At 46.5% G+C, this 20,181-nt stretch overlaps 1 protein-coding gene across 2 annotated transcripts in view; it reads right to left on the minus strand.

Annotated features, from left to right (window-relative positions):
• KCND3 (potassium voltage-gated channel subfamily D member 3) overlaps positions 1 to 20,181 on the minus strand; it is a 236,813-nt gene that overhangs the window by 10,703 nt on the left and 205,929 nt on the right. For both annotated transcript variants that reach the window (XM_014588231.1, XM_006149660.2), the window contains exon 2: positions 5,692 to 5,854. In XM_014588231.1, coding sequence (XP_014443717.1) covers positions 5,692 to 5,854 — 163 coding nt within the window. The remainder of the gene's footprint in view (positions 1 to 5,691; positions 5,855 to 20,181) is intronic.

A 20,181-nucleotide genomic window follows, 5' to 3' on the forward strand; every position in this document is an offset into this window, starting at 1 on the left:
GCAGGACTCTGAGCAGAAGAGTCCTCAGGAAATTATGACAATTTCCATTACTCATCACCCTTTCCTTAAGTGCCCCTCACAAGTGTTCTGCTGTGCTGGTTCATCAGCTAGAAGGAGGCCATGGATTAGGGCTTCAGGCTGTCAGCAGATGCACAGAGGACATACCATATCTAGCGTTTCCTGGGAAGCCCCCCATTGACCAGAATCTCCTTGCAGGGACAATTCAATCCCTGTCCCTGGCTTATAAATATGGAAAAGAGGCTAGAACTCTTGTAAATATGAAAAAGAATTATCCCGATGAAGGAGAAAATGAAAAGAGAGGCCTGAGAGAGAGAGAACAGCGAGTCAGCCTTCTCGTTTCTCCTCTCTCTGAGCAAAGAACTTTCAGTCAAGGTCCAGGGCAATTCTCCTCCCTGGAATCGGGCTCCAACTCTCCCCTCAGCAAAATGTTTACATTCAAGCAATTTCCTCATCATTTGAGGATATGGCTGTTACTGCTTTGTGTGAGTGCTGGGTGTTGAGAGCTGCATATGGAAATCCAATTGTGTCAAGCTCATTATAGCTTTATATAATCTGATTGCTCCACTTAGAGTCAGACCTTTCTCATATCCGGGGTCTGTCTTCATTACTTTCTAGAGATGAAAGATTCTCCTGTTCTCCTTTGTGGCACTTCTTTTAATCTTATCTTACCCTGGGCTCTATTAAAGCAACAGATTGTCATATCAAATGTACTAGATCGTTTAATCATTCCCCACACAGGATAAAGAGGTTTGCAATGTATTTACAGAACCATACCCAGCATATGAAATTGGGTGAGGCTCTTTGAGCTCTGGGGGTCCAGGACCTGTGACTTATACACATTTGTTTCTGAAGCACCAGCATAGGACTTCACTCTGAACAGATGTTCAAGCAAAACTTGTGGCCAAGGGAGGAGGATGATCATGCAGAGTTGTTGGAAGTCCATATGTATAAAGCCATTGTCATGGGCTGATTCCTTGAGTGAATTGGTCAGCCTCTCATCCATGGCCATAAGGACAATGTGAGAGAGCTAAAAGGAGGCTTAGAGACTATCGAGGCCATTTCAAAGACAAGCAATTGGAAGATGTGAGCAGAAGTGACTTATTCAGGACAAGGCAGACTAGCAGGACTTCAGCTCAGGTCTTCCAACTTTCAGGCCAAATGCTGCTCCCATAACATCCTCCTTCTCCTTTTTGAATATCAACTCTGTCAGGCTAGTTTCTAAACTAGATAAATAAAGCAGAAAATTGTATTTTCAACAGGTGTGGCGATTCTAGGTTTGGAGGGGAGACCTGGAAGGGGAAGTTGCTACCCTGGGCACAGCTGCAGCCACTGCCTGTGGTCAAGGCCATAATCCTGTCGATCTCTGAGATGCCTTTCCCACTTAAGCACTTTCTAGCTCTCTGGCAGGCAGGTGCCCTTTGGACATGTGTGTGTGTGTGTGTGTGTGTGTATGTATCTTTCCCTGAGAGAGAGAAAATGAAAAGGTTAGGGTCAGCTAGCGGCATGATGGTCAAGTTAGCCGGATCTGACATGGTCAACTTCATGGCTTGACCTGGTAACTTGAAAAACAGCTGGGCACATGTGTATGTGCCCAAAATTCTGAAAGGAGGGAGAAATGGAGAAGAAGAGATTGTGGCATGACTATGCTCCATGAGTGGTGTTTTCTCACTTTCCCTTCTATCTCTTGGGTGAACACATGCAAAATAAAACATACAATAAAATAAAAAAGAAAAGGCTCAAAGAGAACATTCTTAGACATTTGTCCTAGAAAAAATAAAACTTATGTTTCTATATAAATCTGCACATTTATTTATTGAGTTGTTGGAAAAGTCATGACACATTTTTGCATAGAAAAACAGAAAAGATACATCATGACTTTTTAATTAATTAATTAATTTATTCATTTATTTTTGCTATGGGGCACGTGCACTTGCTGGAGAGACAAAGAGAGACAGAAAGTGAGATATCACCCCACCCCACCCCCCCAGGGAGATAGTCATACCACAATCCCTTCTCCAGTCTCCTCTCAGGATTTTGGGCACACACACACACATGTGCCCAGCATGAGTTTTAAGCCACCAGTTGGTTCCTGGACTCGAACTGCAGTCAACTACGTGGGAGTCCAGTGATGTAACCATTACGCCATCTGCTGGTCCCCAAAACCTCTCTTTCTTTATGAATCACTCAGCCTCAGGTATTTCTGTGAGCAATGTAATAATGGACTATGACAGGGACCATATCCCACTCCAGTTATTTCCCTTACTGCCTACTGTAAGCCTTCCTGCCTGATCACTAATTCACTTGGCTCAGAAGACAGTCTCTGATGTAAATAGCAGTAGACTAATTTTAGTAATTATCTCCAGCAAACCAGTCACAATAAGAGCATGAGGACATCGACTTCCTTTTGAGCCTTTCACCCAAGGCACGCAGGCAGGAGTTTACCTGTGACTGGGTACATGTGTGGTCGGCTGCGAATTCTCACTAGCTTCCCTGACCTCCTCAAGGTCTGTTCTTTTCACTTCCCCACTGAGTTTCCTAGACATGCCTGCCTTGACTCATGGTGAGAAATTCCGTGCAGGAAGCAGAGGGCATTTTTCCCCCCTTTCACAGGAAGCTCAAGGTGAAAGAGATGGAGCTGAGCAACCTTGAGGAGAAACAATATCTAGGCTAGGTGAAAACACTATAAATATTTACTCTGATTTCAAAGGGAGAGAAAATAAAGAGGGAGGGGCTGGGAGGGAGCCAGAAGGACCGGAGACTCCTTTTTAGCAGCTAGAGGGAGGAATAGGGCAAAGTTACTACTCTGGATTTTAATCGCACAGGATGAGCTTTACAAAGTCCCCAGCACGGGGACCAGCAGATGGCGAAATGGTTATGTCACTGGACTCTAATGCAGTTGACCACCCGGACTTGGCTTAAATTCATACCAGGCGCCTGCGCATGTGTGCCCAAGATCCCGAGAGACTGGAGAAGAAGGGATTGCAGTGTGGCCATCGCCCCTGGGGGTGATTTCTCACTTTCTGTCTCTCTGTCTTTTTTTTTTTTTTTTTTTTTTCCAGCAAGGGCACATCCCTTCTAAGAAAAATCTCTCTTAAAAAAAAAAAAAAAGCCCCTGGTGCACATGTCCACTGTTACAATCTTTGCAGGGACAAAAAGAAAGAGATGCTCTAAGAGGTAGGTAAGGGTGTGGGCATGGAGGGAAAGGTAGCTGCAGGAGCTACCTAAGCACAGCTGGAGTGGGCTGTCCAGCCCCATGTGGGCACAGCAGCAGCCAGTGTGCGAGCCTTCCCTGCTCTGCCAAAAGTCCGTGTCAGCCCTGACCCTGAGCGGGGTGCGGGGATGCTAGGGGATCCCTGGCCCTTTACTTAAGATAGAATAATGAGTGTAGACATTGTTCAGATTTGCCAGCTGACTTCTGTTTCTGGGATGGCTGGCAGGGGAGAGGGGATGGGGAAATCCTGACCTTGGGTGGAGAAGCAGGAGATAGGTGCTGAGAGGATGGTGCAGAGCCAGGAGATAAATCTGAAGGCTGGCAGCATTACAGACCAGGTCAAGATAAGTAAAAATAAAGTCCAGCACTGGCAGAGAGGACAGCAGGGCAGGGAGGAAGAGACCGCAAGGGCACATGAAAGGCCATGTGCCAGAGGTGGGGACCAGCTAGATTTAGTATAGAAATAATCACCAGATTGCATATTTCGTGTATTTAATTATACTATTATTTGTATATTATTACACGGTAATAGTTAACAATTTGAAGCTAGCTGGCACAAACTTTGCGACTTTTGTTAGAGTCAGCACACACAGATCTGTTAGGAAATTCTGGATTCCTCTGATCCATAAAGAAGTTCTGCTGCCTGGGGTTACCCCTGCAAGTGGAAGGCCAAGAGCCAGGCTCTCGTAGCAAGGAGAGAATCTACCCACAACGCATAGTGTTTGCCACATAGTGGGTGCTCAGCAAATGTTTATAGGATAAAATGAGACAAAATCCTGGAGCTGGCAGGTGGCATGATGGTTAAGGGCACTGGACTCCCACATCACCAACCACAGTTCAAGTCCCAGAACTGGTGGCTTACTTTCTCACTTTCCCCCCCCCCTCTCTTTCTTTCTCTCTCTCTCTCTGTTCCTCTTCGGTCAAATTAAAATAAATAAAGTTAAATAAAATAATTAAAACAAAGAGAGACAAAATCCTAAGCCTCCATTAGCCAATCATTCAGTGATGTCCTGTCTTGTCCATTGTACCAGAAAGGCTCTGATAATACCCTCTGGAGGCTCAGATGTTGCTGAAGAGGGCCCAAATATCAGCCCAGATCAGCAGAGAAATAAAAGACTCCCCCCGGACAGCCCTCTCCTGATAGGAACCCCGGTTTAAGTCACTACCCAAGAGCCTTCACAGGCCAGTTGCTATAAAAATGCTAGTGAACACAGGTTAGCTGAGTGGATGAGTTGTCCTAGAGAGAAGGCTGAGGGCTAGTTGGGAAAGGAGGCTTCTTTCTGAACACGAAGTCAGACCTGTTTTCTCATTTTGTAGATTTTTTTTTTTTTGCATTGCTGGAGGGCATGTATACTCACCAAAGAGAAAAAAAGAGAAAGAGAAAAAAAGCACGCCCCCCAACGGGGCATGCTCATGGCACCATCCCTTTTCCTCCACTTCTCCATCCCATCAGGATTCTGGGCATGCATTCATATGAGCCACATGTGTTTCAAGCCACAGGGGCTGGGATTTGAACAGCGGTCAGCCACATGGGTCTGGCTCCCTGTGCACAGCACTTACTGCACTACAGGGCCAACCCTGTAGGCCTCTTAAGCAGTGAATATTGGATACAATTTACCACTTTTCTCAGGAACGTTGGTTATTCTGATCGTCAGCTGGGTTTTTTGCCTTAACTCCATGAGACCTGGATGTTTCCAAAGCCTGCTGTGCTGGGTTGTATCAGAACTGATGGCTTCTGAGTGGTCCCCTTCCCCGGGATTCATTTTTCTTTTCAGCTTTTTTTTTTTTTTGTGACTAGAATTTCCAGAATCTACTATAAGATATTAAAAAGAGGTTATGGGGAACCAGTAGATGGTATAATGGCTATGTTGTTGGACTCCCATGTGGTCGATGGCGATTCGAGTCCTGGACACAGTGACTTAAACTCATGCTGGGCGCATGTGCGTGCACACCCAAGATCCCGAGAGGAGAATGGAGGAGAAGGTATTGTGGTGTGGCCATCCCCCCTGGGGGATGATTTCTTGCTTTCTCTCTCTGTCTCTCTCTGTCTTTCTGGCGAGCTCACGCGCCCTATAGCAAAAACCTCTCCCAAAGGAAAAAAAAAAAGAAGTTATGTTTCCCAGTAAGTTCCTGGCTGAGAGAGAGTAAAGTTTAGGGGACTGCCAAGTGGCAGTGGCTAAGGGACCCAGAAAGTTGCCATAGATTATCCCAAAGGGAGATAATCAGCTTACGGGTAGTTGAGGGTTTGGCACCTTTAGCAGCTAGCTGGGGCTGCAATTCAGGGTGCCCGTGAGCAGGAAGGAGATGAAGCTGCCATCCCTTCTAAACCAGTGATCATCTGCCCAGGCGGGGCAGCTCCCCATGCCAGTCTCACAGGCCAAGGTCCGGGGCCCTTCCTGTTGCTGCCCCTGCCCCTTATACTGTCTCCACCCTACTCCACCCCTGTGTCTGAGGCTTACCTTTTGTGCCCTGCGTTTATCAGCTCTCTGATTCTGGTGGTAAATTCGGCTAAAGTTGGAAACAATCACAGGGACGGGCAGGGCAATGACCAGGACACCACTCAGGGAGCAGATGGAGCCAAAGATCTTCCCTGCTATCGTCTTAGGCACCATGTCTCCATAGCTGGGAGAGAGAGAGAGAAATAGGGCATAAGGAAGAGAGAGAGGGCCAGGTGGGCAAAAAGTCAGCATTCATTCATTCATTCACCCACTCATCCTACAGAGGTTTAGGGTGCCAGCCACGTGCCAGGTACTAAGATACCACCTGGGAGTGAACAAAGGCGACAAGATCCTTGTGCTCGTGAAGCCAGCATCCTGTAAGGGGAAGACCACGAACAAGTAAGTAAATTCATTAAAAAATAATGACTAGTGGTTGTTTCCATGAAGAGAAGAAAAATTGGTGTTGTGTAAAGTAGCAGAAGTGTGATCAGGAAAGGCCCCTCTTAAGAGCTAACACTGAAGCCAACATGTGAAAATAATCTGGTCATGCCAAACATCTGGATATGTTTGTTCTAAATGGGTAAACAGAGGTGCAGAGACCTCATGGTAATAGCAAGGAGCTTGGCCTATTTTAGGAATCGTCTGAGGACCAGCAGAGCTGGACACAGGGGGAGGTGGAGGAGGCAGGCAGGGGCCAGATCATGCAGTGTCTAGTGGGCCATGGTGAGGAGAATGGATTGTATCCCAAGGACAATGAGGAACATGGATGAGTTTTAAGCAGAAGGGCAATGGGACCTCATTTATGAGCATAAAAGTAACATCTAATAAACCTACCTTCTATTCATGTGAAGATCCAGAATTTACAAAGCATTGTACATATAGGTACCTCACCTAAGCCCCATGACCCCCCGCGAACTTGGCATTTTTATCCCCTTGTACAGACGCAGGAGCTGAGGCTCAGAGACACTACATGGGCTGCACTGTTTGTTGAGCTGAAATTAAAGCCCACACCTCTTGCTTTTCTCTCATTTTTTCCTAATCACTCTGTCTCAGAGGGGAGCCATGAGCCCTGAAACTCAGCCCCTTCAGCTGTGAAGTTACTCTGGGGCAGTATGACTCCTCTCAGAGCCTGGAGAAACTCTCTTAAGTACTTCACACCCTGGCAACTGCCCCCTGGGACTGGCTTGGCCTGGCTCCCACTCAGCCCGGAGCAGGCAGGCCAGAGCCTCTCTCCTCCAATCAATAAGATACTCTCCACAGCGGTTAAGTGTTTAGCCTCCTCTTTATTGAGATCATTGAAAGGCCTTATTAAGTAAAGGGTTGTGATGGCTCCTTTGGTCAAAGCCAGAAAACCCCATCTCTCCTGCTTCTGTGCCCTCTGGGTATCTGGAATTGCCGGTCACCAGGAATTGCTGCTGCTGAAGTATGAGGCTCCAGTCACTTGTCCTGGGGGACTGAGGCATCCTGACTCTCCAGGGAGGATGTGGAAGGGGCGAGGTGCTGTCAGAAGTAGGAGCGCTCACTTCCTAAATGCCTCAGGGCTTTGTGGACATGTGGCAGTAGTGGACAGATCTTTGTGGATGAATGAGTGATCTCATTTAAGCCTCTCAGTGCTCTATGAAGTAGGCTTCTGTTTTGAGAACCGTCTTCCTACTTCAGCGGCCAGGCCCTTTGTCCTGGCTCAGGTTGTCTCAGACATGCACAGACATTAAAGCCTGCACGAGCTCCTTCTGGGCCCTCATGGCTGATTTGCCTCCCCAGCCAGGATTCTCAGGGCCTCAAGCAAAGTAACTGAGAACTCGGGTTCTGGACCTGGTCAACTTGGGTGCCAGACTCATCCAGCTCCGCCCTAAAATTACTGTGACCATGGGGGACTGTGACTTTGGGCCTCAGTTCTCTTGTCCATAAAATGAAGATAATAAGATGAACATATATCATAATCCTATTGTAACATTTATGGCTCTGTAAATGACGGCTACTGTTACTTTTACCTGGCATTCTGAAAACCACAGCCTCTGTTGATAAGAAACTCTGAAAATGTAGTTGATTGTCCCAAATTCAAGGAATCCTAAGGATTATGAAAGGAGGTTGCCCCTGAGACATATCATGTTAGCTGAAATTTTTAGATAACACCACTGGAAGGTGACCAATGCTGGTAAAAAATGCTGAGGACAACACAAAGGCTGTTTTTTGTTTGTTTGTTTAAGAGAGGTATTTGCTATAGGGCATGTGTGCTTGCTGGAGAGACAGAGGGAGAGAAAGTGTGAAATCACCCCCCAAGGGGGATGGCCACACAGCAATCCTTCTCCTCCCTTTTCCTCCCTACTCCTCTTCAGATTTTGGGCACGCACACACATACACACACACACACATGCAACTGGTGTGATTTTCAAGCCTCTGGGTCCAGGACTTGAACTGTGTTCAGCCATGTGGGAGTCCAGCACCTTAACCATTATGCCATCTTCTGGTCCCCATAAAGGTTGTTTTATCTGTTTGGAACAAGAACGAGGAGGGGAGCTATGCCCACTGCTGGTGTACATGGTCTGCTGAGGACAGATGACAGAGAAAGCAGAATCACTCCACTCCCATGCACACATGGTCTCCTCCATGGAGGAGAATGCACTGTATCTTGGAAAGGCTGGGACAACACTAAGAAAAAGGATCTGAGGAGAGGACAGCTGGCGAGCACTCAGCTGAACGCAATGGATTTCCATCACAGGTCCACCTGGATCCCACCCTGGGCAACAGGAGAGCTATAGAGATGGGGCTGCAAACCACTGCACATGATCTCTGAGAAACCATGGTGCTAGACAGGAATACCAAGAGATTAGAGATGAGAAACTTCTATTGGTATTTTTAATGAAGTTGAGAATGGAGGTCTGAGAAACCATAGACCAACAGGCTTGGCTTCCATTAATTCTGCCATCAAATTCTGGCAGAAGTCAAGAACAGATTATGAAGTGGACAGCTTGTGAACACTTGGAAAATAAGCTGTATTGGTTCACTGTGCACACATCTTGCCAAATTAGCCTTATTTCTTGTGTTAAGAGTAAGGTTAATGGGCTGGTGGATCAGGAGACTGCTACAGGGCTACTGCATCATGATTTAGCAAGATGCATTCTTGTCCCAGTTCCTCACACTCTTGGCAAACTGCAGAAATGTGGTGTGAAAAAACAATGTGGTTTAGGGCTTGATAAACCACTTTCAGGCTTCTCAAAGATTAGCAACAGTGGTCCTAAGCCAGCAAAGGAAGCTCATGATTTTCACGTTAGAAGGGTCTCCTTTTGTGAAAGAGTAAATAAATAAATTAGATGGACCTAGAGTTAGGTCTCCAGTGGAATGTTCTAGAATGTTTCAACTATAACACCAGAGGTCTAGTTATTGAGAAGAGACTGAAGTCAGACCTGGGTTTGAACCCCAGCCCCACTTTGCTTATTAACTAAATGACCCTGGGTAATTTATTTAAGCTGAGCATCTATCTATCTACCACCTATAAAATGGGTTTTATGTCCCCAGGGTTGTTGTGATCATTGATATTTCAGAGGAAATGCTTGATTCAGGGTTTGAGTAACTGTAAATTCTGGTAGCTAATGTGATGGGCATCTATGGTTTTGTCTGCTAATACTCTGCCCCATCAAGGAACAGTGACCCTCTCCCACCATGGCAGCATAAACTCTGTTCAGAGCAGCTGCCACATTGTCCCCATACACACCTATTCCCATGAGGCATAATAGGGTGTTCAAAATAGGGTGTCTGACCCAAACTGGGTCAATGAGTTCCTCTCCTGAAATTATTTATTATTACTATTATTTAGTTTTTATTCTAGGGCACGTGTGTTTGCCAAAGAGGGGGGAGTAGGAAATCACCCACCCCCCACCCCCCCAGGGAAATGGCCATACTGCAAAGTCTCCTGTAGAGACTTTGGGCATACACACACACACATACACACACACACACACACTTGGTGTGATTCTCAAGTCTAGGACTTGAACCACAAAGTTGGCCATGTGGGATCCAGCACCTTAACCTTCACACTGTCTGCTGGCCCATGAATTTATTTTTTATGAGCTTTATTTAGATGCAATTTGCATACCGAAAACTCAACCATTTAATGATACATTTCAGTATTTTTTAGAAAGAGTCAGTGAGAGGCAAAGTGAGAAATCACCCCTGAGGGGGATGGTCATGCCATAATCCCTTCAATGCTTACCTCTGGGATCATATTAATCTCTTCTAAAGAGGTGGAAACTGCAACAAGGAAGACTCCAGAGCTGTTGGCAGCCACACTTTCTGCCATGGGGAAAACCTTGATTGTGGTCAGAGAGGAAGAAGACAGGTGTGTAGGAAGAGATGAGAGGGACAGGAAAGTGATGAAGTTCAAGTTCCTGGTCCACGTCTCACTGAACCAGCTTTGCCCCTGACTTTCCTGTGGGTTAGTTGTTCCATCCTTCCTTGTTAGTGGCTCCACTTACTAACAAATTATTATTTTTGTTCATCTTCTTTCATTTGGATCCCATGATAATGATGGTGGTGGTGATGAGGCTGCGACTGCTGCTGCCACCATGACCACTGTTATTTTAAACTAAGTTCTTCAGGGGGGCCAGCAGGTGGCATGTTGGTTAAGATGGTGGACTCTCACACACACACACACACTTGGTGTGATTCTCAAGTCTAGGACTTGAACCACAAAGTTGGCCATGTGGGATCCAGCACCTTAACCTTCACACTGTCTGCTGGCCCATGAATTTATTTTTTATGAGCTTTATTTAGATGCAATTTGCATACCGAAAACTCAACCATTTAATGATACATTTCAGTATTTTTTAGAAAGAGTCAGTGAGAGGCAAAGTGAGAAATCACCCCTGAGGGGGATGGTCATGCCATAATCCCTTCAATGCTTACCTCTGGGATCATATTAATCTCTTCTAAAGAGGTGGAAACTGCAACAAGGAAGACTCCAGAGCTGTTGGCAGCCACACTTTCTGCCATGGGGAAAACCTTGATTGTGGTCAGAGAGGAAGAAGACAGGTGTGTAGGAAGAGATGAGAGGGACAGGAAAGTGATGAAGTTCAAGTTCCTGGTCCACGTCTCACTGAACCAGCTTTGCCCCTGACTTTCCTGTGGGTTAGTTGTTCCATCCTTCCTTGTTAGTGGCTCCACTTACTAACAAATTATTATTTTTGTTCATCTTCTTTCATTTGGATCCCATGATAATGATGGTGGTGGTGATGAGGCTGCGACTGCTGCTGCCACCATGACCACTGTTATTTTAAACTAAGTTCTTCAGGGGGGCCAGCAGGTGGCATGTTGGTTAAGATGGTGGACTCTCACATAGCTGACCATGGTTTGAGTCCTAGACCTGACAGCTTGAAACTCACACTGGGCACATGTATGTGGTACCCAAAATCCCAAGAGGAGAATAGAAGGGAAAAGATTGAGGCTTGGCCATGCCCCTTGGGTGGTGATTTCTCACTTTTTCTCTCACCGTTTCTCTCTCTGGCAAGCACATGTGTCCTATAGTGAAAAACCTTTAAAAAAAAAAAAGTGCTTCAAATTTCTAAGTGATAGAGCTACCATGAATTGGGGTCTTCAGAAGTCAAACGGATTTTAACAGGTTTTAATCATGGGTGAAACCAGCCAGATTCATTTTAACAAAGACAAATGGCATTATTAGCATTTTGATTCAAACAATCAATGACTTATTTAGCTGATGGGAGTGACCTGACTTGTAAGGAGCCTATGTTAAAAATTACTAGGGAATTTAACTTCAGTGTTGAACACCAGTGCACTACAGTTGCTTAAAACCCAAGGCCATCTTAGTCTGGATGAATAGGAGTACAGTCCAGAAAAAGGGAGTGAGTGTGCATATTTTGTTCCTTTTTGCGACCACTTGTAGGCTTTTGTGCTGAGTTTGGGGCATGATAGAGTCTACAGGGCATTGATGACCTAGACTATGCCCAGAGAAGGGAGGCTGGGCAGTGAGTCATTTGAAAATCCTCTCATGGGCAACAATCAAGGGAATAAGAACATTTGGTCTGAAGGGGAGAGGATGGGAATGGAAGGATGGAAAGGAACCATGTGTGGTAGCCTGAGCTAGGAACTTTGCATCACTGGGTCTCACAAGAATCTATCCCGTCAGGTAGAGTCAACCCTTTTAGCAATGATGAGCTAAAGACCAGAGAGCACAGTAACTTGTTCAAGGTCATTTGGTAATAAAAGGCAGTAGGAGGTTAGAGCACAGGTTGGCTGTCTTCCATCATCTTTGCTCTGTCCTGTTCCTCCCTACACTGAGGGAGGAGGGGAAGAGGAAGGTGTGGGTGAAGTTGGGGAGAGGATAATTGTGGGAGGAGGTTCGAAGGAGTCAGCTGAAACTTATCCTCTTCTCTCTCTCTGCTGCCTCAGTGGCAATAGTACAGCATAGCAGCTTCAAGTGTGCACTCTGGGCCCAGCCACAGTGGGGTAAGGCAGTAGGGGTGTGGCTGTGCGATGCTGGAAGCCATAGGGAAGGGCTGCAGGTTCACATCCCCGGTTCACCTGGACAGTCCAATTGTGTCCATTGGCATACCGAGGATCCAGGCTGGCTGCAGGGCTGGGGAGGGTCATGGTGTGAAGACTGACATAAGGGCCTCTCTCTTACTCTCTCGAGAAAAAAATAAACTTAAGAAAAATGTGGATGGAACTCCAGACTACCCAGGGCAAATTGTGACTCTGCCACTGTTGACTGGGTCACTTTGTGTGTGTTACTTAACTTCTCGGTCTTTGGTTTCCTGGTGTTGATAAAATAATCACACCTACTTCATAGGGTTGTGGTAAGGGATGAAATGAGTTACTATTTCTAAGTGCTCAATCTGGCACATCGTAAGAGCTTTATGTGTTTATTAAGTAAACCCTGGCTCAGGCCACAGTTATTTCTAGATTGGACTTCTGCAAAAGCCTCTTAACCATAATTCTCACTTCCGCTTGTGTTCCTTTTTAATTCCCATAGAAGCAGATTCTTAAAATGCAAATCCAAGCATGTTATCCTCTGCTCAAAGCACTTCAATGAATGTATGTGGAATGTACAAGTTAACAAGTAACACCTACCTACCTTGCAAAAAAAGAAAGACAGAAAGAAAGACAGAAAGAAAGAAAGAAAGGCAAACCCTAGTGTATGCTGTAAAGGTGTGCAATGATTTTTTTTTTTTGAGTTTTTCGCTATAGGGCGCATGCGCTCGCCAGACAGACAGAGAGAGACACAGAGACAGAAAGCGAGAAATCACCCCCCAGGGGGGATGGTCACACTGCAATCCCTTCTCCTCCATTCTCCTCTCGGGATCTTGGGCACACATGCACACGCGCCCGGCATGAATTTTAAGCCACCGGGTCTGGGACGCGAACCACGGTTGACTACATGGGAGTCCAGCGACATAGCCATTACACTAACTGCTGGTTCTTTGCAATGATTAAATGTAAACAACAAATCATAAAATAAAATAGAAAAGATAATACCAGATAAGACACAAAGCCTACCTTTCAATGTTGCAAAGACCACATGCCTATTGCCTAGTAAACAGCCATTAAATGGCAGTAAATGTTAATGGCAATGATGGGGGGGGGCTTATCCCAGACCCCTTCAGGTGCAGGAACTGGGGGGTAGAGGGCTCCACTGGGCAGGAGCACAGAGGTGAGAGAGATGATGGTGATTCTCTAAGTCCTAAGGGCATTTATGGTCCTATTTTCTCTATGGCATTTTGAAGAAAGAGACAGAAAGGAAAGAAGAGAAAAAAATCATGGCCTAGAAACAATAATTTAAACTTTACAGCCTTATTTCCTTTTTGTTTGCTTCCACTCATGCAAGTTAGAGCTCCTCTCCCGGCCTCATCTTGGCTTTGTGAGTTGGGAGAGTAAGGGACAAGAAAAGTCTCTCCTGGAGGTGGCACCCCAGGTGAGCTATGATTTTCATCCCTGACTTAGATCCTCCTGGGTGCCAGGGTGGGGAGGCTGTCTGCCTCTGAGCAGGTGGGGCCTCCCTGCCTCCCTGCCTCCCTCTCTCCTAGCACATCCTTGGTAATCCACAGTGATGTCTGAGCTGAGACAAGAGCAGGGAAGCTTACCCTCCTAATATGGAAGGCTAATTAGTTTGTATTAGGGCTTAGGGATAATTAAACTTTTTATCTGAACTTAAGCTGCACAAACCACCCGCCTTGTACAATTAATTGCTGCCTTCATTTCCTTCTCCAGGTGCCAAGAGATAAACGCAAGCCAGGCTCCCACCCGATTCCGCTGCTTCTCAGGCAGGGGCAGGGTGGTCCATTGGGTGAGGAGTTCATTCTTCACTGGAGGCCAAAGCACCGCCCACTTAGGGCTCCACTGTTGGGTACTCAATCAAGGAGACATGTCCTATGCGAACATCGGTAAGGAGTCTCAGCCTTGCTGCCACACCCAGTCCTGTGCACATTTTCCCACTGGGAAATCCCTGAACTTGGATTCCTGGAGTCCCTGGTGCTGGGGAGGGAATGGAGGGGAGAGAATCTGTCTAGCAGTGAGATAAGAGGGAGGAGAGTTCTTAGAGCAAACTGGGCTATCATAGTGAGTTCTAGGACTGAGCCCTCTGTAGTGGTTCCTTCCTTGACTAGGGGCCAAGAGCAATGGTAGACCACCCTGGAGGACACCAAAGTTACCAATCTGGACTGATGAATCATCCCTTGACAAACACAGAGCAGCCTCTTTGCCAAATCCCCTCCCATGAAGCAATGCTGTTGGGACTTTTTTCTTTTTAATTCTTACACTGTATAGATATTGAGCATATGTTACATCATTTGCTGCTCCCAGTAACACTAAGGAGATACTACTATTATCTTCACTTTACAGATGAGGAAACCTAGGATAGAGTGGTTAAGTAAGGTGACTGAAGTCACTGGCTAACCAGTTGCAGAATTGGCACCTGGACCAGATCTGTTTGAAAGTCCCTAAGCACAACTGCTAGTTACTCAGGCCTAAAGCCAAAGGAGCTGAGGAACTGATATGGCAGGTAGCAATCCTGTTAGTAAGAGCGAGAACTTTAGAGGGGCCCAGATCAAGGATGTCAGCCTAACCACAGTTATACAAATAACTTCAGCCTAAAATGTCCATTCTTAAGGCAGGGGATTTGAAAAATGGAATAGAAGCCCCCTTCACCACTCCATTCCACCACCTGTGCCTCCCAACCCCCAAATGCACACCTCTGCTCACGTCCTCTGCAGTGAAGTGTTCTCCTGGGCTCACCTGCAATGTGAGCTCCAGCAGTAAGCTGAGAGCCTGATGGGCATTTTGAGACCTGCAGTTCCTCTGAAAGCCTCACCCAGGGATGGACTCAGAGGGGAAGATGAGGCTCAGAGAAGGCAATTTAGTAACAGTCAAGGTGACAATTTAGTGCTTAATAGTTCATTCTTATTTAGTATCAATATGGGCCATTCAACTTTCATAGCAACCTTATAAGGCAATATGAGTCCCATTTTTGAGACAAGAGGTTAAGGTTAAGTAACTTGCTTGGGATCATCAGCTTGTCCAAGCCAATGTTCCAAACCAGATTCGTCTGACTTTGGTGCACTCCTTTCTCACTGTGCCCTGCCCTGAAGAGAGAAATAAGCCAAAGGACTTGGCTAGTCCACATCGGAAAGAACAGCCTAGGACCAGTCCAGAACCTGGTGGCTAATGTGGCTGGACCCCATTAAAGTTGCGTGGAGAGAATGCCACTCTGTCCCAAGGTGGGTGCTTTCTTCCCTCTCTGTCTCTTTCCAGTGAGCTTGGTTCACCAACTCAAGAGCTGTCTGGCAAATTAAAAGGAAGTAAGAAAGAAAGAAAGGAAGAAAAGAAGAGTAGTTTTAAGACAATGGAAAAACTTTTGAAGTGGTATGAGCAGAGACACCCTGCTTGGAGGCTTGTAGATGCAAAGGGAGATGGTTTTGGGCTCTGCCTACAGAGAGTCCTGAAGAAGGGGATAGGCAATTCTTCTAGGGGGTCTGTTGCTGTGGCTGGGTCATGGCCATCTCAGCTGCAGGCTCTTAGCCAAGAGTTCTTCACCATGTCATGATCCCCTACTCTGCCTCTGAGTAGCTGGGGCTACCACTCTGGCTTCTAGAGTGGACCAGAAGTTGAACCTGGGCCTCTTGCACGGCCTCAGCCTGCCATGTAGCCTGCCAACCCTTAACTGGCAGTCTTTTCACTACTCTTGGTCTGTGGCAATAATCACCTTGTTTTGTCATCTTAGTGGCAATTGTGCTGGGTGACAAAGCTGCATTTCTAAAACCATGCTTCCCAAACTTTAGAGTGCATCAGAATTGCCTGGAAGGCATGTTAAAACAGATTGCTGGGCCCTAACCTCTGATTTCTGATTTTATAGGTCTGGAGTGACACTTGAAAATCCACATTGTAATTCAGTTCCTCGGTGACACTGATAATGGTGATATGGGACCATACTTTGAGAACCACTACTCTAAACCATCTTCTTCCCAGGAGTCGCAGATGTGCAGATGTACAGAATGTCAGAGGAAAGGGCCTGTAGCACCAGCCTCAGGCCAGTCACTGCACGTATTATGAAGCAGACAAGGTTACACATAGGTGCAGAGCCTGTCTGATGGTCCAAAAGAATATCCTGCTGATTGTATTTACTACATATGCACACATGCATGAACATAAACACACACATTCACACACATACACACCTGCACTGGCCTTCCCTTTGGATTGAGGAGTTCTTCAGATAACTGCTGGATGCTTGTCTGTGCTTGTCACTTTGTTAGGTGCTAGGGTTACGAAGCCAGATGGACAGGCATGTCTCCTGTCCTTGAAAAGCTTATGACACCATCGGGAAGACAGATAAGTCTATTGTTATGACAGACCATTGTCGCAATACTACCAGGAGAATGTGTGCTGAGCCTTGTGTGGACACTAAAGAGGGCCCTCTAAATCAGACAGGAGGGGGGCAGAGGATCTTCTGGAGGTGGTGCTCAGGCTGATCTCTGAGCTGTAAAGAACTATGAGAAATTACTGGCTGTGATAAGGAATAGATAGGAGATGAGGCTGTAGAGATGGTTCCATGAAGATTCTTCTGGGTTAATCCCAGGCATTTGAACTTTCTCCTGGAAGCAGTGGGGAGCCAATGAAGGATTTTTTTTTTTTTTTTGAGAGGTTTTTGTTATAGGGCGCGTTTGTTCGCCAGAATGACAGAGAGAGACAGAGAGACGGAAAGCGTGAAATCACCCCCCAAGGGGGATGGCCACACTGCAATCCCTTTTTCTCCATTCTCTTGAGATCTTGGGCATGCATGCACACATGCCTGGTGTGAGTTTAAGCCCCGTGTCCAGGACTCAAACCGTGGTCGACTACATGGGAGTCCAGCGACATAGCCATTACACCATCTGCTGGTCCTGCCAATGAAGGATTTTAAGCTGGGGATTGATACATCCAAATATTCATCTTGGAAACCTCACCCTGAAAGCATTGCGCAGGATGGACTGGTTGGGGGGTGAAGGGAGAGGCAGGGAAATCAGTAGCAGGAAACGATGAGGCCTGAACCAAGGCAGCAGCAGCAGGAAAGGAAAGGAGGGGACAGACATGTACTATTTACAGAGCAGAACCTGCAGGATTTGGTACCTGATTCGGGATGGAGGAAGGCAAGATCGAGGAGGTACAAAGACTCTGAAGAGGACGCACAAAGTCTTGGAAGGGGATGCGATCTCAACGTACAGCACCAGGGAGGCTTCCATCCTCTCCTCCTCCTGCCTACACTCCTCCCACACTGTTTTCATCATTGTTTCCAGATGCACCAGGCTACTCCATGACTCCAGCCTTTACCCAGTTCTTCTCTTTGCTGTGATCGACCTTCTTTTTCTTTTGCCAGGCAATTCCTACTCATCTTTCCAGCTGTCATTCAAATGTCACCTCTCTAGGCTGTCCCTTACTCCCCCAGGCAGGATATCACTCATTCCTGGATTTCCGCTTCCATTGGACCACTTATGCTCTGATATACCTCCCCAGATGTCTGTCTTCCTCACTGGGGTAAGAGCAATCTGAAGATAGGCCTATCTATCTCTGGATCCCTGAAGCCTAACACATTGTGCACTGTTTAGTAGGGGCCCAAATTTCATGAGTGAATGAGAGATAAAGCAACTCCCTGCTGTGCGTTCCATGGACCAGGTTCGCCGTGGGACCCACTCCTTGAATCAGAGTGTGAGTTCCAGGAGAGCAGAGGCCATATCCTCAGTATCCAGAACCATGCCTGTCACATGGTGGGCACACGGGTATTTGCTGAATGAGTGAATGAACTATGAATGGATTATCATTGGAACTGTTGACCTGGCAGACTAGATCATCAAGGGCCTTTCTACTGCAAAACACCTGTATTTTAAGTAAAACATACTTTTTGATGAATTACGGGGTTCATTTGAAGTAGGAGAAATCTATTTTCCCACCAGTAAGAAGGATCAAATCACAAGACAACGTCACAGCTGGGAAGACTGAGCAGTAAGCAGAGGGAGAAACATTATTGCTCTGAGTCCCATGCCAGCAGTAGCCCCACAATCTGTGACTCGTCCCTGAGAAGCTGAGCCTGGGGCTGGTAGTAAAAAGAAAGAACTTCAAATTAAACTAGGCCCTGGAAGTGGGACACAGTGGTTGTAAGACGGTAGTACTGCCTGGCTTATGGGAAAGCCATATTTAAATTCTCGCCAGAGGTAAACTTCTTTAATGTAGGCCTTTAGGATTTCCACAGACTAAGATCAAGTTAAAAAATACATGTACCGTAAGGAAGCACACAACCATGAGTGAAAGTCAACAGAGGAAGCAAACCATAGATTTGGATCTCCTCAAGAAATTCAGATCCTAGAACTGATAGATACAGAACAGTGATGCATAAAATGCTTTCTAAAAATAAAGATTGTAATCACAAAGATAGCAAGCAGCAGAAACTATCAGGAACCACCAGACAGATGTGGAAAAAGAACCAAATGGAGTTTCTAGAAGTGAAAAACGAAAATGCTAAAATTGATTATGAGTAAGCATAATTCCTTAAAACAACTAATTATCCTTATTGGGCTCAGCTTCTGGCATAGATCTTTTCTTCTAATTGTTGAAAACCCTCATGTTGTCACTCGGTCCAAAAAGTCATCATGGCCGAGACTATTCCTATTGTGAGTAGTCGGGGGACAGTAAAGGCCAGGGAGCTGCCTGCACCAGCCTCAGTCTCAAAGGCAACGACCGCCGTGGCTGCACCACAAAGCCGAGTAAGAGAGAGTTCCTGTAGAGACACGACCCCTTGGGCTCACACAGCTTCCAGGAAAGACACACTGACATGGACAAGCATAGAGCAAGGAAGCAGACAGCTAAATAAAGACAGCAAACCAGCATTAAAACCAGGCAGGGGTGGACTAGCAAGTGCCAGCCTGTCAGCACAGAGAAAACCCAGGAAAGGGGATGTAATCAAGTTTGCCACTGGTCTCTTGTCAACAGGGAGGGAGTCACATGCAAATTGGGATTAGATTATTCATGAGTGTCACTTTCTAAATAGCCAGTCAATTATTCCTGTCCTCTGGATGTGCTTTCTCAGAATGTGGTCTTTGCAAGGCCACTTGTGCTTTGGAGGGAAGTAGAGGGGCGGAGGACCCCCAAACTGTAAAACCTTCCAGCCTCTGTGAGATCCAGAGAGGGCATATACTCTGACCGGGGGCACCCATGAGTGGGGCTGGGAGACACATTGTCATGTTCAAAGCCCCAGCCCCAATTTTATCTTTTTTTAATGGCAGAGGGCATGTGTATATGCAAGAGAATGAGAGAGAAAAAAAGAAAGAAAGCACCCTGCCCACCTGGGTCTGGTCATGCACAATTCTTCTTCTTCCAATTCTTCATCCCATCAGGACTGTGGGCACACACATGCATGCCTGGCATGTTTTTCAGGCTGACAGGGTCAGGACTTGAACCCTGGTCAGCCATATCAGATTTGGCTTTCTCGGTGCAGTGCCCAGCAGCTGCAGTATGGGGCTAGGCCCCCTATCCCAGCCTTGCTAGGCATGCTCTTCTGGAGACTGAACCTTGCTGAGGCCATTCTTCCTACTCTTGGACCTCAGGAAATGTCTCCCCGTTGATCTCCTCACACTCTTGGGAGTAGCGTCCCAAGGGGTCTTGTTGACCCTTGTCAATAAAATAGAGCCACAAGGGAAGGTACTAGTATCTGGTCAAACCACAGTGTTCTCTCAGAGACCTTGTCCTGCAGGCCTGTGCCATCTGCTTCTCTTTCTCCATATGCTCATCACAACAGCACTTCTCCCTGGGGTAGCTTCTCAACCTTCTGCCATCCTGGACTAGCAAGCATTTCTCAGAACAGGGTGAGGTACCTCAATTTTACGGTAGAGCAATAGCCATGGCAAGTTTCTGGTTAGTGCCAAAGTGGGCATGGTCTACAGAAGAGAGGGCTGGATACTGGGAGAAGGTGGGCAGGGCTCCATAAAGTCCATGCAGTAGAGGCAGGGCAGGGGCGAGGGCGGCCAGCCACAGCAC

Source organism: Tupaia chinensis, unplaced genomic scaffold, assembly GCF_000334495.1.
Source record: "Tupaia chinensis unplaced genomic scaffold, TupChi_1.0 Scaffold000270_2, whole genome shotgun sequence".
Taxonomy (NCBI): domain Eukaryota; kingdom Metazoa; phylum Chordata; class Mammalia; order Scandentia; family Tupaiidae; genus Tupaia; species Tupaia belangeri.